At 36.2% G+C, this 19,391-nt stretch overlaps 1 protein-coding gene across 1 annotated transcript in view; it reads left to right on the forward strand.

Annotated features, from left to right (window-relative positions):
- Positions 1-19,391, forward strand: part of LOC138715615 (uncharacterized) — a 101,137-nt gene that overhangs the window by 29,825 nt on the left and 51,921 nt on the right. The window contains exon 5 of the mRNA XM_069848689.1: positions 3,936-4,028. Coding sequence (XP_069704790.1) covers positions 3,936-4,028 — 93 coding nt within the window. The remainder of the gene's footprint in view (positions 1-3,935; positions 4,029-19,391) is intronic.

Raw genomic sequence — 19,391 nt, forward strand, 5'->3', positions numbered from 1 at the left:
GTCGTCCTGTACGGATGTTGTCCTGAACGGCATCCCTGCCTTCCCGGAACGCTTTAACCCATCGTGCCCCTGTGCGATATGGCAACGGTGCATCAGCACATGCTTCACGCAATCCCTGAAAACATTCTTGTGCACTATGGCCTCGTGTCACTTCAATTTTGGTCCAGGAACGTTGCTCTAGTTTTGTAAACGTGGTCTTAGGGCGCTCGCACTATCCCTATGAAAGTCAACGTTCTACACACTGCAGTAGATTGACAGAGTACTGTTGCCGCTGGTTGCACTAACTCATCTAACAGTCCTTGTTCATGTCCACACAGCTGGCAGATCTCGAACGCACCATCGTCACGTGACAGCAGTGTTGCCATAACTTTTTATCCAACCTATGTATAAAACTAAATTTATCTTTAGATATCATATTTTTTGCAGACAACATAGTACTCTTAGCAAAATCTGAAGAAGGATTACAGAGATCTGTATATCAACTACAAAAAATAGGCTAGGAATTTAACATGGAACTAACTGTTGAAAAAACTAAAGTAAAGGCGTTTGTATGCAAGTCACAGAGCAGCAGTAAAATATGTAGCCTATATATGACAAATCTGTTGACCAAATCAACTGTTTTAAGTACTTTGGCTACAATCTTTCCTCCATACAAGGAATAGACATCACAATCAAAATTTCAAAATATAATTCAGCAAGCAATGGGTATAATCAACCAAGTCAAGCCAAATCTAGTTCAGAAACATACGAGAATATGAATCTATAAACCATTAGTTCTTCCGATGCTAACATAATATGGCAGAGAAGCCTGGACCATTTATACTAGTGATAGAGAAATGCTCGAGACCAATGAAATGAAATTCATCTTGTGATGACGCAGAATATCTGCATGGAAATATCATATGTACTTCGGTACATCAATATATATATATATATATATATATATATATATATATATATATATATATATATATATATATGATATGCGTAATAAATCACTTTGTGATTTAAGACGGCGCCCATACCGTCGGATCCCGGCCAATCAGTCACTCATCTGAGTGCACCTCAACACATGTATGGACTTCGGTCCTGCGTTCATAGACATCTATGACGTAGTGAAGAGGGCGGCCACCAGAGGGAACCCAAGAGATGGAGCTTAATCTGAGACGATTCTAAACGGCGTCGGGATTGTATCCGGCGTGGCTTAGTGGATAAAGCATCAGCACGTAGAGCTGAAAACCCGGGTTCAAATCCCGGCGCCGGAGAGAATTTTTCTCCGCTCCATCACTCTTTCATCATGTGATGACGCAGAATATCTGCATGGAAATATCATATGTACTTCGGTACATCAATATATATATATATGATATGCGTAATAAATCACTTTGTGATTTAAGACGGCGCCCATACCGTCGGATCCCGGCCAATCAGTCACTCATCTGAGTGCACCTCAACACATGTATGGACTTCGGTCCTGCGTTCATAGACATCTATGACGTAGTGCAGAGGGCGGCCACCAGAGGGAACCCAAGAGATGGAGCTTAATCTGAGACCATTCTAAACGGCGTCGGGATTGTATCCGGCGTGGCTTAGTGGATAAAGCATCAGCACGTAGAGCTGAAAACCCGGGTTCAAATCCCGGCGCCGGAGAGAATTTTTCTCCGCTCCATCACTCTTTCATCATGTGATGACGCAGAATATCTGCATGGAAATATCATATGTACTTCGGTACATCAATATATATAGGAAAAGAAACTCAAATATACGTAATGAACTAAAAATCTCACCGTTCCTGGATCATTTGGATGGGAAAAAACATATTGCGGATGGACAATAGTCGAATTCCACGCAAAATTCTTCATTATTTACCCAAAGGAAAGAGATCAATAGGAAGGCCTAACAAAAAATGGTGTCACCGGCGTAGCTCAGTTGGCTAAGGTGCTTGTCTGCCGATCCAAAGTTGCGTTCGGGCGCGGATTTGATTCTCACTTGGGCTGATTACCTGGTTGGGTTTTTTGTGAGGTTTTCCCCAACGATAAGGTAAATGTCAAGAAATCTATGACAAATCTTCGGCCTCATCCCAATTCCCAATCAGGAGGATCAGGTGAGTTTTGTTCGTAGTAAGGTAGTAGTCTCTCGTTTTGGTTCACCTCAAATACTAGGTAGACTAATAAAAAAAAGCACGGAATGCTGCTTGTAACTTTCCTATTTTTAATTTTGTGAAGAATTTCTGTATGCAAAAGTTATAATGGGTGAAAAAAATAACATTTTAAAAATACTTTTCGTTTATAAAAGGTGTGCCAAAGTCTCTTTACTGGCATCATGTACTTATTTTTCTATTTTTACGAGTAGATTCTTCAGATCTCAAAACTTAAAAAATAATTTCGTGAAACTGATTCAAATGTATGATCAAAATGTATGTGTACATAAAATAAATGTTATAAAATTATCACTAGACCAGCCTCATGGGCTAGTAGTTAGAGCTTCTGACTACAGTTCATGAGGTCCCGGGTTCGATTCCCGGTTAGAACACAGGCATTTTTCCTTAAAGAGGAATGTTCCTGTGTTCGTCCGTGGTTTGGAAATTAGGTTACACTTAGGTTTAAGACCTCTCCAGGCAAATCATCATCATCATCATCATCATCATCATCATCATCATCATCATCATCATCATCATCATCATCCAGGCGCCCCAACCTCAGAAGTGTGTTACAAATAAGTCATTGCCAGGAGAGACCAGAAATGTCAAAATGACAGCATGGCGGCATTAAATAAAGAAAAACATCTATCACTATGGAGGATAAGGAGGCCATGAATTAAATAATCACAGACAAAAGCTAATAATAAACAATGTAATAATAGTGGTTCTTTCATGTGGTTAATCATAGCGAATCTTACAGAAAGAAAACGAATTGAAATGCTAATGATAAGCAAAAGAGAGAGTAATAATGGTCCCCAAGACCAATTAGACTTTTTTTTTCTTGTGGGGTTGTTTGAATTGGAGGGTCTACCAGGACCGACCACGGAACGTGGAAGAGTTAAAACGAAGAATTATATACTACAGATAAACTGAACAATGTTGTTGAAAACACTTTCCAAGACAGACATGTGCATTTAGTGACTGGGGGCATTTTGAACACCTTCTGAGAACTGATATCAACACGTAACACAATTAGAACATTGTTAAATTGTTTTTAATGTTTTTTTCTATCTTTAAATTTTATATCTTGTATTAGTATTGTGGTTAAATTTGAATTATGCATTTCTATTATTTAAAGCAGTCAATGTATGCCTATTTATAGAAAATGCTTTTGTGTGTTGTACGTTTGAGATCTGAAGAATCCAATAATGGAAAAATACGTATATTGTGCCACTTAAATAAAACAGATCTCTTGGCACACTCTTTATAGATAGAAAACATAGTTTTTGAAAATGTTCGAAATATTTTTTACCCCCTATAAGTTTTGCATATAGAGTTTCTTCATAAAATTAAAAACTGAAAAGTTACAAGCTGTGTTCCATAGCCTACTTTTTACGTTCTCTGTGTTTTATTTTCCCCGTTCCTGCTAAATCTGGTGAGCATTGCCCTATCCCCCTAGAAGTTTTCATTGTTTATTTTGATGGCTATTGCTTTCTGTCAAAGTCTGTGGCTTATTACTTGAATATCCTATTTGGGTACCACGTTTGGTCAAAATATTTCACATCTGTAGGAATTAGTATGAGGGATTTCTGTACGTATAAGAATAATCATAAGGCTTCTTTCCTTTCTGGAAATAGGCCTAAATAAATATTAACGGGGTACCTAAATTTGTAGAGCGGTGGGAACTAGATCAGCAAGCTTGCCTTATAGTAGCGTAGTGGCGATAGTGTAGTTACTGCAATCAGACTAGCGAAATTAGTGAATCAAATTCAGACTATTGATATTTCTGCCGCAGCCGTGTTTCCAACGCTGGCACTGCACGACCACGAGAAGGTGCGGGCGACAGCCAATGAGCAGGACAGACGGAAGAAATTTCAACAATCGAGAGGTTCGTTACGTCTGTAATTAGGCTTCATGAGTTGCCTATTTAGTCGTCTTGTTTCTGTGTGTAGTCGCGATTTGCGGTTTCTTATTTGGATGTTCACTCCTGTCTACGACTTAACATGCATGTCCTGTATCCTTCTTTCTCACACAACAACTTTCACACATATTGCACATTCTATACTTTTAGCACGACGAGTTTTCTATACCTTGATTTATGGATAACACCTATTGTGACGTCCTTATGTTATTTGTTAAAAATTATTATGAAATAAAAATTAATGTGCCTACATTGAAATATTATGTTGTAAAATTCCTTAAAATTATTTTCTTTGATATGTAAACTCTTAAAAATTATATTTTCCTTAAAATAATATGTTTGTCTACTTATAAGAACTGTGTTAAACTCAATGTTCCTTGCACGATAATTTTCTATTCTGTTTTGGCCATTTTCAGATGTAGAACTTAAAAATTAATCTGTGTTATTTATCTTTGCAGAATTCATGGTAGTTTGTGTTGCACTGCCTAGAAATAAAACATGAAATAAAGTGTACTGTTTATGTTGTGTTTGAAATTTTATGTAATTAAATTTTTTAAATTTAAAATAATATCTATCTTGTTAGTTAAGGTCTTCATACTCCTGATCCAAATTCAGTTTTCTTTACACATTTCTCGACTTAATAAACGAACACACTGTCAAACTCAAGTAATGTTTACTCCGAACAATGCCGTTCAACAAAACCGTACAAGATATTGAAAAACGATAAAAATGTATGTTATAGGAGACATTGGATTTTACGACCATCTTCCACGCAGTCTCAAAATAAATTACTCTTATTAACTGTTACATCATCTTACTATAATATTTTCGACATTTTCAATTGACTACGAAGTTCAAGAGTAGAGAAATTAGAATATAGCAAAAGTATATTTAACATTCCTCTCTTCAAATCTTACACTATAACTAAAAACCTACTATTTAAAGCTGAGTCAAATGAGATTCCCGAAACAATTTGTATATCCAATCTGTCCTCTCCTTAGTGTAATTATTACCAGAAAAATATAGTAGTTGTAAGCTTTCGTAAATTTTGTGTGTGAATGAATGTGTGTAAGCAGAATTTGTAGAAAAATTGGATACGATTAGGTTTCTATGATAGAAAGAAATAGTAGTGACAAAGATAATGCCTGGATTTAATATAAAATGAATATCGTTTACATAACAGTGACGCTTCAGAAAGTAAACGAGTTAACACCGACCAATATCATCTCATTGATTAATGTGTGAAAGTTAGAGTACTTCAACTTCATACTAAATATATCTTCCTTGCTAACGTAAGAGAAAATTTAATTAACCGAGACAGGCAATGGTATGAAATTATATGCTTTCAGGGCGATTTTATTGATTAGTAGAAATTTTTAGAAAAATTGGATGAGATTAGGTTTGTATACTACAAAGATATAGTAGTGACAAATGTAATGTCTGCACTTGGAATAATGTGAATATCGTTTACATGACGGTAATGGTTCTGAAAGTAAACAAGGAGTCAACTCCGACGACATCTCACCGGTGATGTGCGAAATTCATAGTATACTTCATAAATGTATCTTCTTTAGTAACTTAAGACAACAACAAAATTAATTAACCGCGATATACAATAGTATGTGATTACAGGTTTTCAAGGAGGATTTTCAAGAGGGATAATTTTGGATTTTCAACCGTATGTTGAGACTTTATATCTCCAAAGTTTCGGAAACCACATAAGATTCCTTCATCAGAATACATTGTATAGGTAGGCGTTTCTATGGAAACTGATAATTTGATGGAATAGCACCATATGCCCAATGATTTTTTCTTAACGTGAAATCCTCTATAATATCTGTGGCTGGGAGGAAAAAGGTCTTAAGTCATTTTTTTGTGAAAATGAGATTTTTATATATTCTGAAAGCGGAAACAGTTCTCCACAATTTGGTAAAACGGTTAAAGTCAAATAAGACTCCTGACTGGATTTATAGAGCGTTACCAAATGTCCTAAGTACTTTTTGAATCGAGCACACACAGAATAAAGCACTTAAGAATATTTAATACTTTATTCCTTACAAACCATCACATGTTTACTTTTCATGCTTCCCTATTAAAAAGGTCTAACTTGTATTTTAGCTATTTTATCACATACTGATGCCCTTTCCTTTTAAAACTTTAAGCACTAGGTAAAAAGTTCTATATTGTTTAAGATCTATTTTGCATTTCTAATAATTTACATTTCTCATTTATTTTGACATCAAAAAGGTCTTATGTTTACATAGTCCCTTTTACTCAGTTTGGGTTCTAGTCTTAAAAGAGCTTAAGTGCGGCTATTTTTGGAAATAATCAAGGAAACTGTTAAATGAGCAACATTGTCTATTTTAGAAGAAATATAAACAAATAATATCCAGGAAAAACCTCTTAATTAAGAAAACTCTAAAACTGACACCAATTTCAATTTTTCTATTGCTCTCCTGAAAAGTATAAAATCTTTACGTACGACCTTTTTCTTCCCGGCCACAGATATTATTTATTTGGATGGCATGGCCTACTATGTCTTCATTCTTTTAAAAATTGCACAAATTGGCTTCACACAGTCACTCGGCTTTTGTATGTATTAATTATTGATCTTACATTTTAAAAAACTTAGTCAATTTCTCGCTCGGAAGCTTCGCAGAACCATTTTTAACATTCTGTCACTGCGAAAGTTTTCATTGTACATACAAATTTTCTATATAGGAGAAAACAATTGCCAAGCTATAGCGATAAAAGCTAATAAAACGACCACCTATGTGGTATAAGAGTCAGCATGCTGATCTCTTATGTAGAGGACCTGGGTTCGATTCCCGGTCGGGTTGAATTTTCTGGTTGAGTTTTTTTAGGGTTTTCCCCTCAACCGTAAGGCAAATGCCAGGAAATTTGGGCCACAACATCCCTGAATATCACCGGCCTCATTCATCATCGAAATCATATCCATAACAAATCAGTCCTACATATACAGTCGCCATCTAGTTCATAACAATAGAACCAGTCTCAACAATAGTACACAGGCCTTCGGATTTCAACCAAAAGATTAACTCGCGATATGACCAAAGATGTTAATGCGAGTATAAATAACAGCGACAAAAAAGCTGATAAAAATGGTAATACTGAAATAATAGATGGCTCTGATACATTGAAATTCAAGACATTCTTTAACTCCATTAGTGAATAACTATTGGAGTGAAATAGGCAAACATAAAATAAAAACAAGAAGGTCGTGAGAGCCGATTTTGAGTAAATCGTCATTTTGTGTAATCTTTTCATAAACAGACACCCATTTTTTTTTTATTAAAGATGACTAGGTATTGGAAACGAACACAATCTGTCTAGTCATAATCTGTACCAGAGTTGTGCGCCCAAACAGATAAATAGTTGATTGCGAAAAACACATTTTATGTGTAAGGAGTGCATGATTATCGAGAAATGTTTTTCTTTTAATTTCTATTCTCTTATTTCGTATAATGATAAACTACAATTAAAATGAGTTAAATGTGTTTTTTTTTTCACGATTTGAATAGTTTCATAACTTAGTGAACGTTATGAAATATAACAGTGTGAATTTCATTTCCTTTCTTTCTATATCCTAACACAAAAACTTACAACTGAAATTCCCTTACACGAATAGAATTTAACGAAGGCCAACTTACCTACTCATTACATCATTATTTGTCATACTTCTTTATAATTCATTTCTCGTACGTGTAGTTCTGAAATTTTCCACCTCTGCCCACACAAGCTAAATCAATATTCTCGTGACAGATCGGTACAAGAAATCAATAATAAAGGGGCGTCCTCGAATCCTCTTCAGAATATATTTTCCCAGAAAATGTCATTATAACCTAAACTTGACCTGGCAGAAGGCCAGTGTAAAAGTATTTCTACTGCATTATTCCGCAACATGGGATTCCTACGTACTGACAAGCTTGCCCCCCCCCCGCGACATCGTTGACGTAAAGAGCTTTCTGCAATATTAAACTCATTAAATGCATTAATGCAGACTTATATAAACCAACTTCTAACTTCCATTTTCTATTTGAAAATGTGGGGGAGGGCGGTGTGTTACAAGGACTCTAGGTCGCACCGAAGCTAGGACAGATGACAGTTTTTCATCAAAGGATAAAAAAAGCTCTGAGGTGAATATTCTAAAAATAATTCGTCCTCTACTTCCAATTTCATTCCACTATTGATAGACTTACACTATCGTCACATTTTCATCCAACACTATCTAGATATTTTGTAGTTTCGGGAGGGGCGTTAAACAAAGAGCTACTTCATTTCAATAAAGAAAATCGAACACGATCCCCGGCATATCACTTGTGATGTATAGTGAAGAGCGTACAGGTTGGCTTTCAGTGCCTCGGTTTTTCAACTATTCCAATTCCAACATTGAAGTAATATCGCAGCATTTTGTTAAAACTGAACTTCCACTATTTGTGGAGAAGCATCAGCTAGCTGACTGATAAGAAGGGAAAACACTTTTGGTCATTCTATTTCGGGTGGAATTTAACCAAGTATGACAATAATTAATGTCCCACACCCTATCATTGTAGTCTAAGGCATCATGCCTAGGCCTCACGTTACGGAATGAACACGGATGCAGTGACGTAGCTCGCATACATACATACATACATACATACATACATACATACATACATACATACATACATACATACATAGAGTCGGTCTGGGTAGTGTAGTCGGTATAGCGCTGGCCTTCTGTGCTCGAGGTTGCGGATTCGATCCCGGTCCAGGTCGATGGCATTTAAGTGTGTTTAAATGGGACAGGTTCATGTCAGTAGATTTACTGGCATGTAAAAGAACTCCTGCGGGACAAAATTCCGGCACACCGACGACGCTGATACAATCTTTGCAGTTACGAGTGTCGCCAAATAAACATTATTATTATTATTATTATTATTATTATTATTATTATTATTATTATTATTATTATTATTATTATTATTATCATTATTACATATATACATAACATACATACATACACACCTGTGGAGTAACGGTTAGCGCGTCTGGTCGCGAAATCAGGGGGCCCGGGTTCGATCCCCGGCCATGACAAGTTACCTGGTTGAGGTTTTTCCGGGGTTTTCCCCTCAACCCAATATGAGAAAATGATGGGTAACTTTCGGTGCTGGACCCCGGACTCATTTTACCGGCATTATCACCTTCATCTCATTCAGACGCTAAATAACCTAAGATGTTGATAAAGCGTTGTAAAATAACCTAATAAAATACGTACATACATACATTCATACATATATACATACATATATACATACATACATACATACATACATACATACATACATACATACATACATACATACATACATATATACATACGTCCACACCTGTGGAGTAACAGTTAGCGCGTCTGGCCGCGAAACCAGGTGGCCCGGGTTCGAATCCCGGTCGGGGCAAGTTACCGAGGTTTTCCCTCAACCCAATAGGAGCAAATGCTGGGTAACTTTCGGTGCTGGACCCCGGACTCATTTCACCGGCATTATCACCTTCATTTCATTCAGACGCTAAATAACCTAGATGTTAATACAGCATCGTAAAATAACTCAATAAAATACATGCATGCATGCATACATACATACATACATACATACATACATACATACATACATACATACATACATACATACATACATACATACATACATACATACATACATACATACATACATACATACAAATAGTAGGACTAACGCAAATACACATAGAGATACTTACACATTGACGTAGGAGAGGTGCCGTTACCTACTTTAGATACTGTATGATGACTTTCTTATAATTCTGTATACAAATTGTTTCCTACAAATTTTCGTGAGCCAATTTTAATAGTTTTCCACCGAGATAGTTCTGTGGTAGCGCTTCTGCCTTCAGACTAGTCGGCCCGGGTTCGTTTCCCGGCGGGGTCAGAAATTTTCATGTAAAATTTCTATCTCGGGACTAGGAGAGTTGGAGGTGCACAAATATACCTGGGGTATATCCCAAATCTCTCCGCAGTGCGTATGAAGAGAACATATATGTCACTGTTGAGAGTGATTCGTCCATCGGATAGGGACGTTAAGCCAGGCGGCCCCCTTGGTGCTATTCGACAGGAGTAGGCGACTTTCCGGCACCCCTTCTCCTTCCTCACATTCATCTTCATCCTCACCCATTCCCTACACTACACTTACACATACACTCGCCCTAGTGCACGACATAACTTTTCACTGATACACATCATGCACAACGTGGCCCGCCAAAGTGGTGTGCAACTTGAAAATGAGTCAAAGTCAGAGTTCTGCCATCTATCCGCAGTATGCGGAACCCGAATCACGCAAGTGAAGTGGGTGGGCATTAGATACACACACACACTTTTAATAGTATGAAAAATATAGCAATAAGATGTTTTCTCTACAAATTACGTTGTTAATTTCGTGTAGTCCTTGACATTTTCTTTCGTTAGATCTGGTAATTTAAGAATCATGCTCTGAATTGATGTTTTCTAACCATACTTGTCGAAGTTTGTGGCTGGTCGAGTTGGAAGTGTATGATTTTGTAACGTGATGATTCTCATTTTCTATAGAAATAGCTGTGGTAGATTAGATGGGACTACTAGAAGAGGATTCGTGACTGGAGATGCGATTACATTCGAGTCACGCAATCGCGTTAGAACAGGTGGTTTTTTGTTAAAAATCCATCTTCGTCAACGTTGGATCGCGGGGCGAAATATTACTGTATCTAACAGGAAAACTTAGGAAGAATGGTGGAATCCTTTGCAGATAAAACATCCCAACATGCAGCGAAAAAAATATCTAACCTGACTGGAATTCGAATAAAAATATAGTTCGTATTCCACGTATTACTCAGTAATTAAATGATCTCAGTGTTAAATAAAGGTATGAAATTATCTACCAGTACGATCACATTCTTATTATCGTAATATCCGATTATCTTCATAATTTTATAGCCGTTTCCAGGCGATCTACTCTGGCAATGTTAAAAACCAATTTTTAAAAAATTAAAGCGAAGCGCTTCTGAAAATAGTTGAATTTTGACAAACTTTATCATTTTTTATTGTCGCGCTAAAAATGTATAAGAGGTATTTTCGTGAAAAGTTTATCTCAGTATCTTAATTATAAGTATATTTTTACATAATTTGGTAGAAGTTGTGTTCATGTACGACTTACGTGTAAAATATTCATTTTACTTCTCAATGGTTAAAGCTAGAGTGGTCATTAACATCTCTGTTGTGAAATGGAACATTTTTATTTGCTGCATTCAGCATAGTTTTATAGCTAGAGAATTATACGTGAAGCAGTATTAATTTTTATTAATGTTTGAATATGGAATTTTGTCTCGCAGGAGTTCTTTTACATACCAGTAAATTTACTGACATGAGCCTGTCGCATTTAAACACAATTAAATGCCATCGACCTGGGCCGGGATCGAACCCGCAACCTCAAGCACAGAATACCAGCGCTATACGTACTACGCTACCCAGGCCGACTTTTTATCAAAATGTTCAAGAAAATTCCATTACTTAATTAAATGAAAATTGTTAACTCAGCTTACTCCAACCACTGCCTTCCTGCCAACAATACAGCGCCACTGGCGTAGCTCAGGCGGTAGCACGTTTGCTTGCATGGGTTCAATTCCCGCTTGGACTGATGACTTGGTTGAATTTGTTCCGATGTTTTCCCCAACCGTAAGGTGGCGAATACTCGATCTCATCTCGCCAAATGCCATCTCGCTATCACTAATTCCATCTACGCTAAATAACACAGTAGTTGATACAGCGTCGTTAAATAACCATGTAAGAAAAGAGTACAGCGCATAGGGGACTGAGCTTCATTGAAGCTTATTGTATTAATTCACGTATATAGGCTACTGTATCTATGTGACTTCCATTAAATATATCTTTCGTGCACTTCAAATTAAAATTTCGTAAAGAAAATCAAAATATCTCTTGAAAAAGACTAATTTCGAACAAATTCGTGCCAAAAAAATATAAAAATTTTGCACAGGTACTGTATACTCAAAATTACGCGAGTTTTTAGTTAGTAATTTAACGACGCTGTATCAACTAGGCCTACTAAGTTATTTAGCGTCGATGAGATTGGTGATAGCGAGATGGTATTTGGCGAGATGAGGCCGAGGATTCGCCATAGATTACCTGGCATTCACCTTACGGTTGGGGAAAGCCTCGTAAAAAACCCAACCAGGTAATCAGCCCAAGTGGGGATCGAACCCGCGCCCGAGCGCAACTTCAACTGGCAGGCAAGCGCCTTAACCGACTGAGCCACGCTAGTGGCTCATATTTCGTCAGTTTAAACTTACGTTATTTTGACCTGGAAGAGCTTCAAACATAACTTTTATCAGTGGGAAAACCGTATTTTGCGAATCCGTGGTTTGCGAAAGCTAGGTATCTCTGTAACTAAGTATTTATACAGTGTGCTCTTCTGAGTTTGGGACAAAGGGATTTAACACTTCCATAAGAAATCTATGTATAAAAACAATGAAGAAATAACTTAATCAGTGGGCCATGTTCAGAAATTAGCAGGCTTTGACAATTTGCATAACAAGAGAACATCAGACAGCAACTATGATTAATGTTCTCTTTTTTTACAAATTGTCAAAGCCTTCTAATAACTAAACATGGCCCACTGATTAAGTTACTTCTTTATTGTTTTATACATAGATTTCTTACGGCAATGTTAAATCAGTATGTCCTATAGCCAAAAAACACACGGTATAAACATTAATGATTAAATAACCAATAAATACGTTCTTGCAACAGAGCACCGGTGTCTGTCACATTATGATCAGTACAGCGTTGAAACTCTGTAAACAGTAACATAAGCCATAGGCCTAACATTAGGCTGACCAGATTTTTTATGGTCTAGCAGGGGACATCGGCAATTTCAAGAAAAACCACAGACACTTACCTAGTCACTCTCGTTGAAATGTTGCACAAAATACATGTAACAGTAGATACAATAATAGAGCTTCGCGCACTAAATTTGTAGAGTATCTTACTTACTTTTACTTTATCTTCCCGGTAAAGCCATTCATCTCCTTCCAGAGACCTGTCACTCATCAATCTATGGATCTGTCCTCTCCAGGTTGTTCTTGGCCTACCCCGCTTCCTTCTACCATGAGGTGACCATTCCAAAAGAGTTTTAGGCCACCTACTTTCCTCCATTCTTCTGACATGTCCATACCATTGAAGAGTTCGTCTCTCAATTCTGTCCATCACTGTCTCCTCCATATCCATCATCCGTCTCACTTCTTCATTTCTCCTTCTTTCTAATCTGGAAACTCTGGCACTACGTCGTATTCCGTCCATTTCCACTGCCAAAATCTTAGATTTTTTACTTTCTACCAACGTCCACCCCTCTGCGCCATATGTCATTATACTTTCCACAACCGCCGTCAAAATCCTCTTCTTGGTGTCATTCAATATCGTCCTGCTCCACAGTACTCCATTCAGCATCCTTATGGCTTTTCTTGCTTGCACCAATCTACTATTTATTTCGGAGTTACAACTCCCTAAATCATCAATATGTGACCCCAAATATTTAAATTTTTGAACAGCTCTAATAGTTCCTTGGTGTAAGGAGATGTGTCTTCCGTTTCCACCTACTACAAGATTCAGTTTTTTTCATATTTACTTGCAATCCACCTGCTTCAAATGAATCCAGGAGTTTTCTCCTCATATATTTCACATCCTCACGAGATTGAGCCATTATCACTTGATCATCTGCAAATATTAATGAATGTATTGTGCCACCTTGAACTGGTATTCCCATTCCTCCACAAGACTGATTCCATTGTTCTAATATTTGTTGTATATATATTTTAAAAAGAGTAGGAGACATGCTACAACCTTGCCTCAGTCCTTTATTCGTTCTGAATGGTGTAGACAATCTCTTCCCCACTTTAATAGATGCCTGACACTGCTGGTACATCCGTCGGATGAGAGAAATAATTGGTAAATCAATACCAATACCCTCCATTGCATCCCAAAGTTTGTTAATAGGCACTGAGTCATAGGCCTTTTCTAAATCAACAAATATTAAATGAATTTCTTGGCCCTTTGCATATGATTTTTCAGTTATCTGTCTCAGACTAAAAATGTGATCCATAAATGATTTTCCTTTAGTGAAGCCTGCTTGATCCTCCGACATTTTCCCTTCTATAATGTGTATCTTAACTTTTTTAATTAAATGCATAAACGCACGTAACTCTTATACATAACTATAGCCACTAGGAATTTAGTTTCATTACTGACGCATGCGTGGAAGTCTTTCACATAATATTGTACACACTGAACTCTAACACACATTTTACAAGTACTTGTCTGAAGAATGTATATCTTTTAAAGGATCTGTTCATTCCCATACAGCTTCACATTAAGTTCTTCACATGAGAATAATGAAAGTTTTTTTTTCCACTTGTAACAAAACTTTAGTCGTTTCAATTTTTATTCTTGACTTTTCATCAGTCCAGATTGAGTTCATTGTGTGGGAAAAAAAGTCTTTCAGATGATGAATTACTGACTGAAAGACACATGATTAATGACACTATTTTGAGAAGATTTTCAAATGGAATGGATTTTTTTTTAATGTTGAAAAACATCAGACCACTTTTCACTCGTTGGTTTGTCACAAATCTCCTAATTTTTTTAATTATTTAAAAATGGACACTGAAGCAGTTCTAACATTTTCGCGCAATGCGAATAAAGACAAAGATGTTATGTTCTTCTCAAACTGTGCAGAATATCTCATAATGAGCTCGCTGGTTCTTCTGTCTCATACTGACAACCGTTCAGAAATGTGCATGAATCGCAGCAGTTTCATCGTGATACTTAAATATCTATATATATATATATATATATATATATATATATATATATATATATATATAGATATATATAATTTGAACTGGTAATGGATACGCGAAAACGGCTGGACGGATTTTAATAAATGACCCCTGATTTTGAAGCTTGGAACTCAAAGTTTTTTCGGAAAAATAGTAGTTTTCAGTGAAATGTCAATTTTTAAATATAATTTTCTTATTTTCCAAAATCCATCTGTCGTCAGTTTTGAGAACTAGCTAATAGCATTCATGGCCGACTTGATATTCTCTTCGCTTTTTTTGTAAAGGAGAAGCGAAGCGAGCATCAAGTTGGCCATGTTGCATTTCAGAATAAAACAAAACACATACTACAGTAAACAATATTATACGAAGGCCATGATCTGCAAGAATGCTGACATATTTAGAGCTCAAATTAAATTGGTTATTAAAAACTTAACTTACTAAAAATAATTTACAGGTTCGATTCTGTGGTGTGTAATTTTCTGGGTACAACTGTGTATTGGATATTAAAAACTACAAAACTTGAAGTGGTTTGATGACATTATTACCATTAGAAATGAAATATTATTGTAGTTAATGCCATGATGTGACTATTTTTCATTAATTATACATATTAATGCTATATTGATGATATGAAAGTGAAACGTTTTGGGGTTATATAAGTAGATGTAGAGAATAACTTAAATTAGATTTTGATTTCTATATTTTACTGAGTGGCGGCTATATAGTATTTATAGTATATACGTAAGATAATAATATTATTAAAAATCAAATATTTTTATAATTATTAATCAAGTGGGGTTGGGTCTTTTTCATATCTTTATATTTTCATATATTTTTCATATATTATGTGGTGTAGATATTTATATGCACGGTTCTCTTCAGTACTGGCTCGAGAGAGAGTATCTTTCATTGTTATGGAAGCAAATAACTTTCCGAATATCTGGTATTCTTCATTGAAAATAAATCTGAAAAATGTTTATTTGAACGTCTAATGAACTTATAGTTTGCAGCATTTGCTGCACAAGCCACTAGTTTACGTATAAAATGTTATTGAAACAAAATCAAAACTTCTGGGGACGAAATTAATTTACGGGGACAAAAACGGGGACATATGTTTCCCGGGGACAGCAACTCAAAACCGGGGACTGTCCCCGGAAATCGGGGACGTCTGGTCAGCCTACCTAACATAAACAACGAAACAATAGTCATGTTCCTATTAGGATACGGACTGCTAATATGAAATATGAGCGCTTCAGGTCTTTGTCTCAATTTCTGCGTATACCATGGCTGAAGAAGAAATATTGCAACGCTAAAATGGAAGGAAATCGTGTCTCATCTGTTGAGTTACGTGCGAATTCATATCGCTGTGTTCAAGTAGCGGTCTGCTAGAACTCCGATAGGCGAGGTTACACCCACGTCACTCTGTACAGGCCGTGCCACGCCCACGCGCACCCACGCAAACTTCCTTCGTATTAGGGGTTGAATATTTTCCCAAGAAGCGACCCGTCATGATTTAATAGTTCAGGCGACCTTCGAGGATATTAAATTCAATGCTTGAAATGAGCAGGAAGTAGCAATGGAAATAAATGCATAGCCAAGTATTGTTAAGAATTTACAATTTTCAAGATGGAACATATTCTTGGCTTGGCTTTCGAAATCAGGATCCGCCAGGCTTAAGACTAATTTGAAATAAAAATTAAACATTAAAATAAACACAGAAGTTTACGGTCAGGTTATTTAATGGAACCATTGACAATTATTTACGTGAACATTAACATTACTGATATGGTGCATCTGAACGGTTCAAATTTTCTTTCAACTTTACGCACGCATTGGGCACGAAACACGTTCAATGTTGCATGCAATTTTCCACTGAAAACGGTGTGCATGCTGCAATTAAAAGCTCCCAAAGTCGCGACGGTGCGTATCTTGTGCGTTCTCCAGTGGTAACATGTAGCGACCAGTTTTGATTGTTTAATTTTACCCACTGTTATCAGTGCCTAAAGTTAGTCTTTGAAACATAATGCCTAAAAAAGTAAGTGACCACTTTAGGCACTGCTATTCATTTTACGCACTGCCAAGGAAAATTAATATCCAATGTACAAACTTCATTCAGTAAGTAATTAATACATTACCTCGATCTTTCATTACTTAAATATTTCAAGTTTTCAACTTGCGTCTTTCAGTATCCTCCTCGGATGGTATGCTATGCGCATGGGTAGTTGAACTGTGTAGATGCAGCTTTAGACAACAACATGAAAGTTTGCAAACTCCAAAGTTTACGTTTGTGTGATTTGAAAACATCACACAATCGGAGAACGCTGAGACAACTGAATATAATGAAATAATGTCGTTATTATGTTTCCATGGTTACCAAGTATCTTTATGTTTTTTTTTTATGTTCCTATCGTGAATAATGTCATACCTTAATTTTTCGTGGCTAACGAGAAAGACAGGCTTCGGCGCGACGTCACATTCTTAGTCATAACATGGCCAACATTTTTTATTATTATTTGAGTTTGGGTAAATTGAGTTTGAGTAATTTATTATTATTATTATTATTATTATTATTATCATTATCAGTTATTACTATCATCATTGCTATCTCTGTTTTCTTTCTTTTCTCTTGTATTAGCTCGATGAGAGCTCTATAGTGTTCTTTTGACTCTATTGATCCTCTATAGAGCTTTAACTTAATTGTTATTATTTTCATCAGTGTTTGTATTTCTTTTTTGTATTTATATGTGCTATCTGGTAGGATGGAAGAGAAGACATTATGGCCTTAATCCTGTCAGATTAAATAAATAAATTAATTAATTAAATTAAATTAAACAATGAACAAGTTGATATATAAATGCACGTTTAATATGAGTTTAATATAGCACTTTCTTTATTTTTTAGAACTTTGAACATGTATTTATATTAGGCGATTGTCAAGATGGCCATGACTAGACCATGATAATCACGGGACTCCAATTTGTGCCGAAGCCTGTCTTTCTCGTTAGCCACGTTAATTTCTTAATTTTATAGTAACGTTTACATTCTTAACTGAACACGTTTTCACTGTGAATGGAGCATTACAGCGGTCCTATGTGCGCCATACATATGCCATAAATAGATCTACAGTGTTGTATGCCGATAATAAGGTAAACTTATCTAGCCGTCAAGGTGGTCTAGTGGCTAGAGCGCTGGAGTTATATCGTGAGGACCAGGGTTCGACCCCCTGGCGTATCCCCGATCTATAACTTGTGTTGGGCAAACCGTGTTCAGGTAATATACAGGGGTTTTCTCTGGGAGCTTCGGTTCCCCTGTGCCATCCCAACAAATCTCAATTATCGTCTCATATCATCGTGGATGTAGATCGGACTGCTATGGCGCACTTGGGCAATGATTCTGTTGGTAAGTTGGCCTAGAAAACTGGCTGCATATGGGTGAAAGACGATTGGTCAAGTACTCACCATTAGTTCTGTGGCCGGGAGGAAAAAGGTCTTACGTAAAAATTTTATACTTTTCAGGAAAGCAGTAGAAAGATTGAAATTGGTGTCAATTATAGAGTTTTTTAATTAAGAGGTTTTTCCTGGATATCATTTGTTTATATTTCTTCTAAAATAGATAATGTTGCTCATTTAACAATTTTCTTGATTATTTCCAAAAATAGCCGCACTTAAGCCCTTTTAAGACCAGAAGCCAAACTGAGTAGAAGGGACTATTAAACATAAGATCTTTTTCATGTCAAAATAAATGAGAAATGTAAATTATTAGGAATGCAAAATGGGTCTTAAATAATTATAGGACTGTTTACCCTGATGCTTAAAGTTTTAAAAGGAAAGGGCATCAGTATGTGATAAAATGGCTAAAATACAAGTTAGACCTTTTTAATAGGGAAGCATGGAAAGTAAACATGTGATGGTTTGTAAGAATAAAGTATTAAATATTCTTAAGTCCTTTATTCTGTGTGTGCTCGATTCAAAAAGTACTTAGGACATTTGGTAACGCTCTATAAATTCAGTCAGGAGTCTTATTTGACTTTAGCCATTTTACCAGATTGTAGAGAATTGTTTCCGCTTTCGGAATATATAAAAATCTCATTTTCACAAAAAATTGACTTAAGACCTTTTTCCTTCCGATCACAGAGTTAAAAGAGGTAATCATATCTAATTCAAAAGATAACCTACGAGAAACATTCCTCATAAACAACATTCTGAAAGCTATGTCCGCCGAGTTAGCTCTATGGTTGGGCGTTTGTTTCCAGACTAACCGGTCTGGGTTCGATTTCCAGCGGGATCAGAAATTTTGTTCTCATATCACTAGCAGGAATGATGTATAATATGAAATTTCATATTTTTTTGTCACTAGACAGTATAGGTAGGATATTTTTAGTTTGAAAATACATACACCTTGTGTCTTACAAAA

The sequence above is a fragment of the Periplaneta americana genome, chromosome 15 (genome assembly GCF_040183065.1).
Source record: "Periplaneta americana isolate PAMFEO1 chromosome 15, P.americana_PAMFEO1_priV1, whole genome shotgun sequence".
Taxonomy (NCBI): Eukaryota; Metazoa; Arthropoda; class Insecta; order Blattodea; family Blattidae; genus Periplaneta; species Periplaneta americana.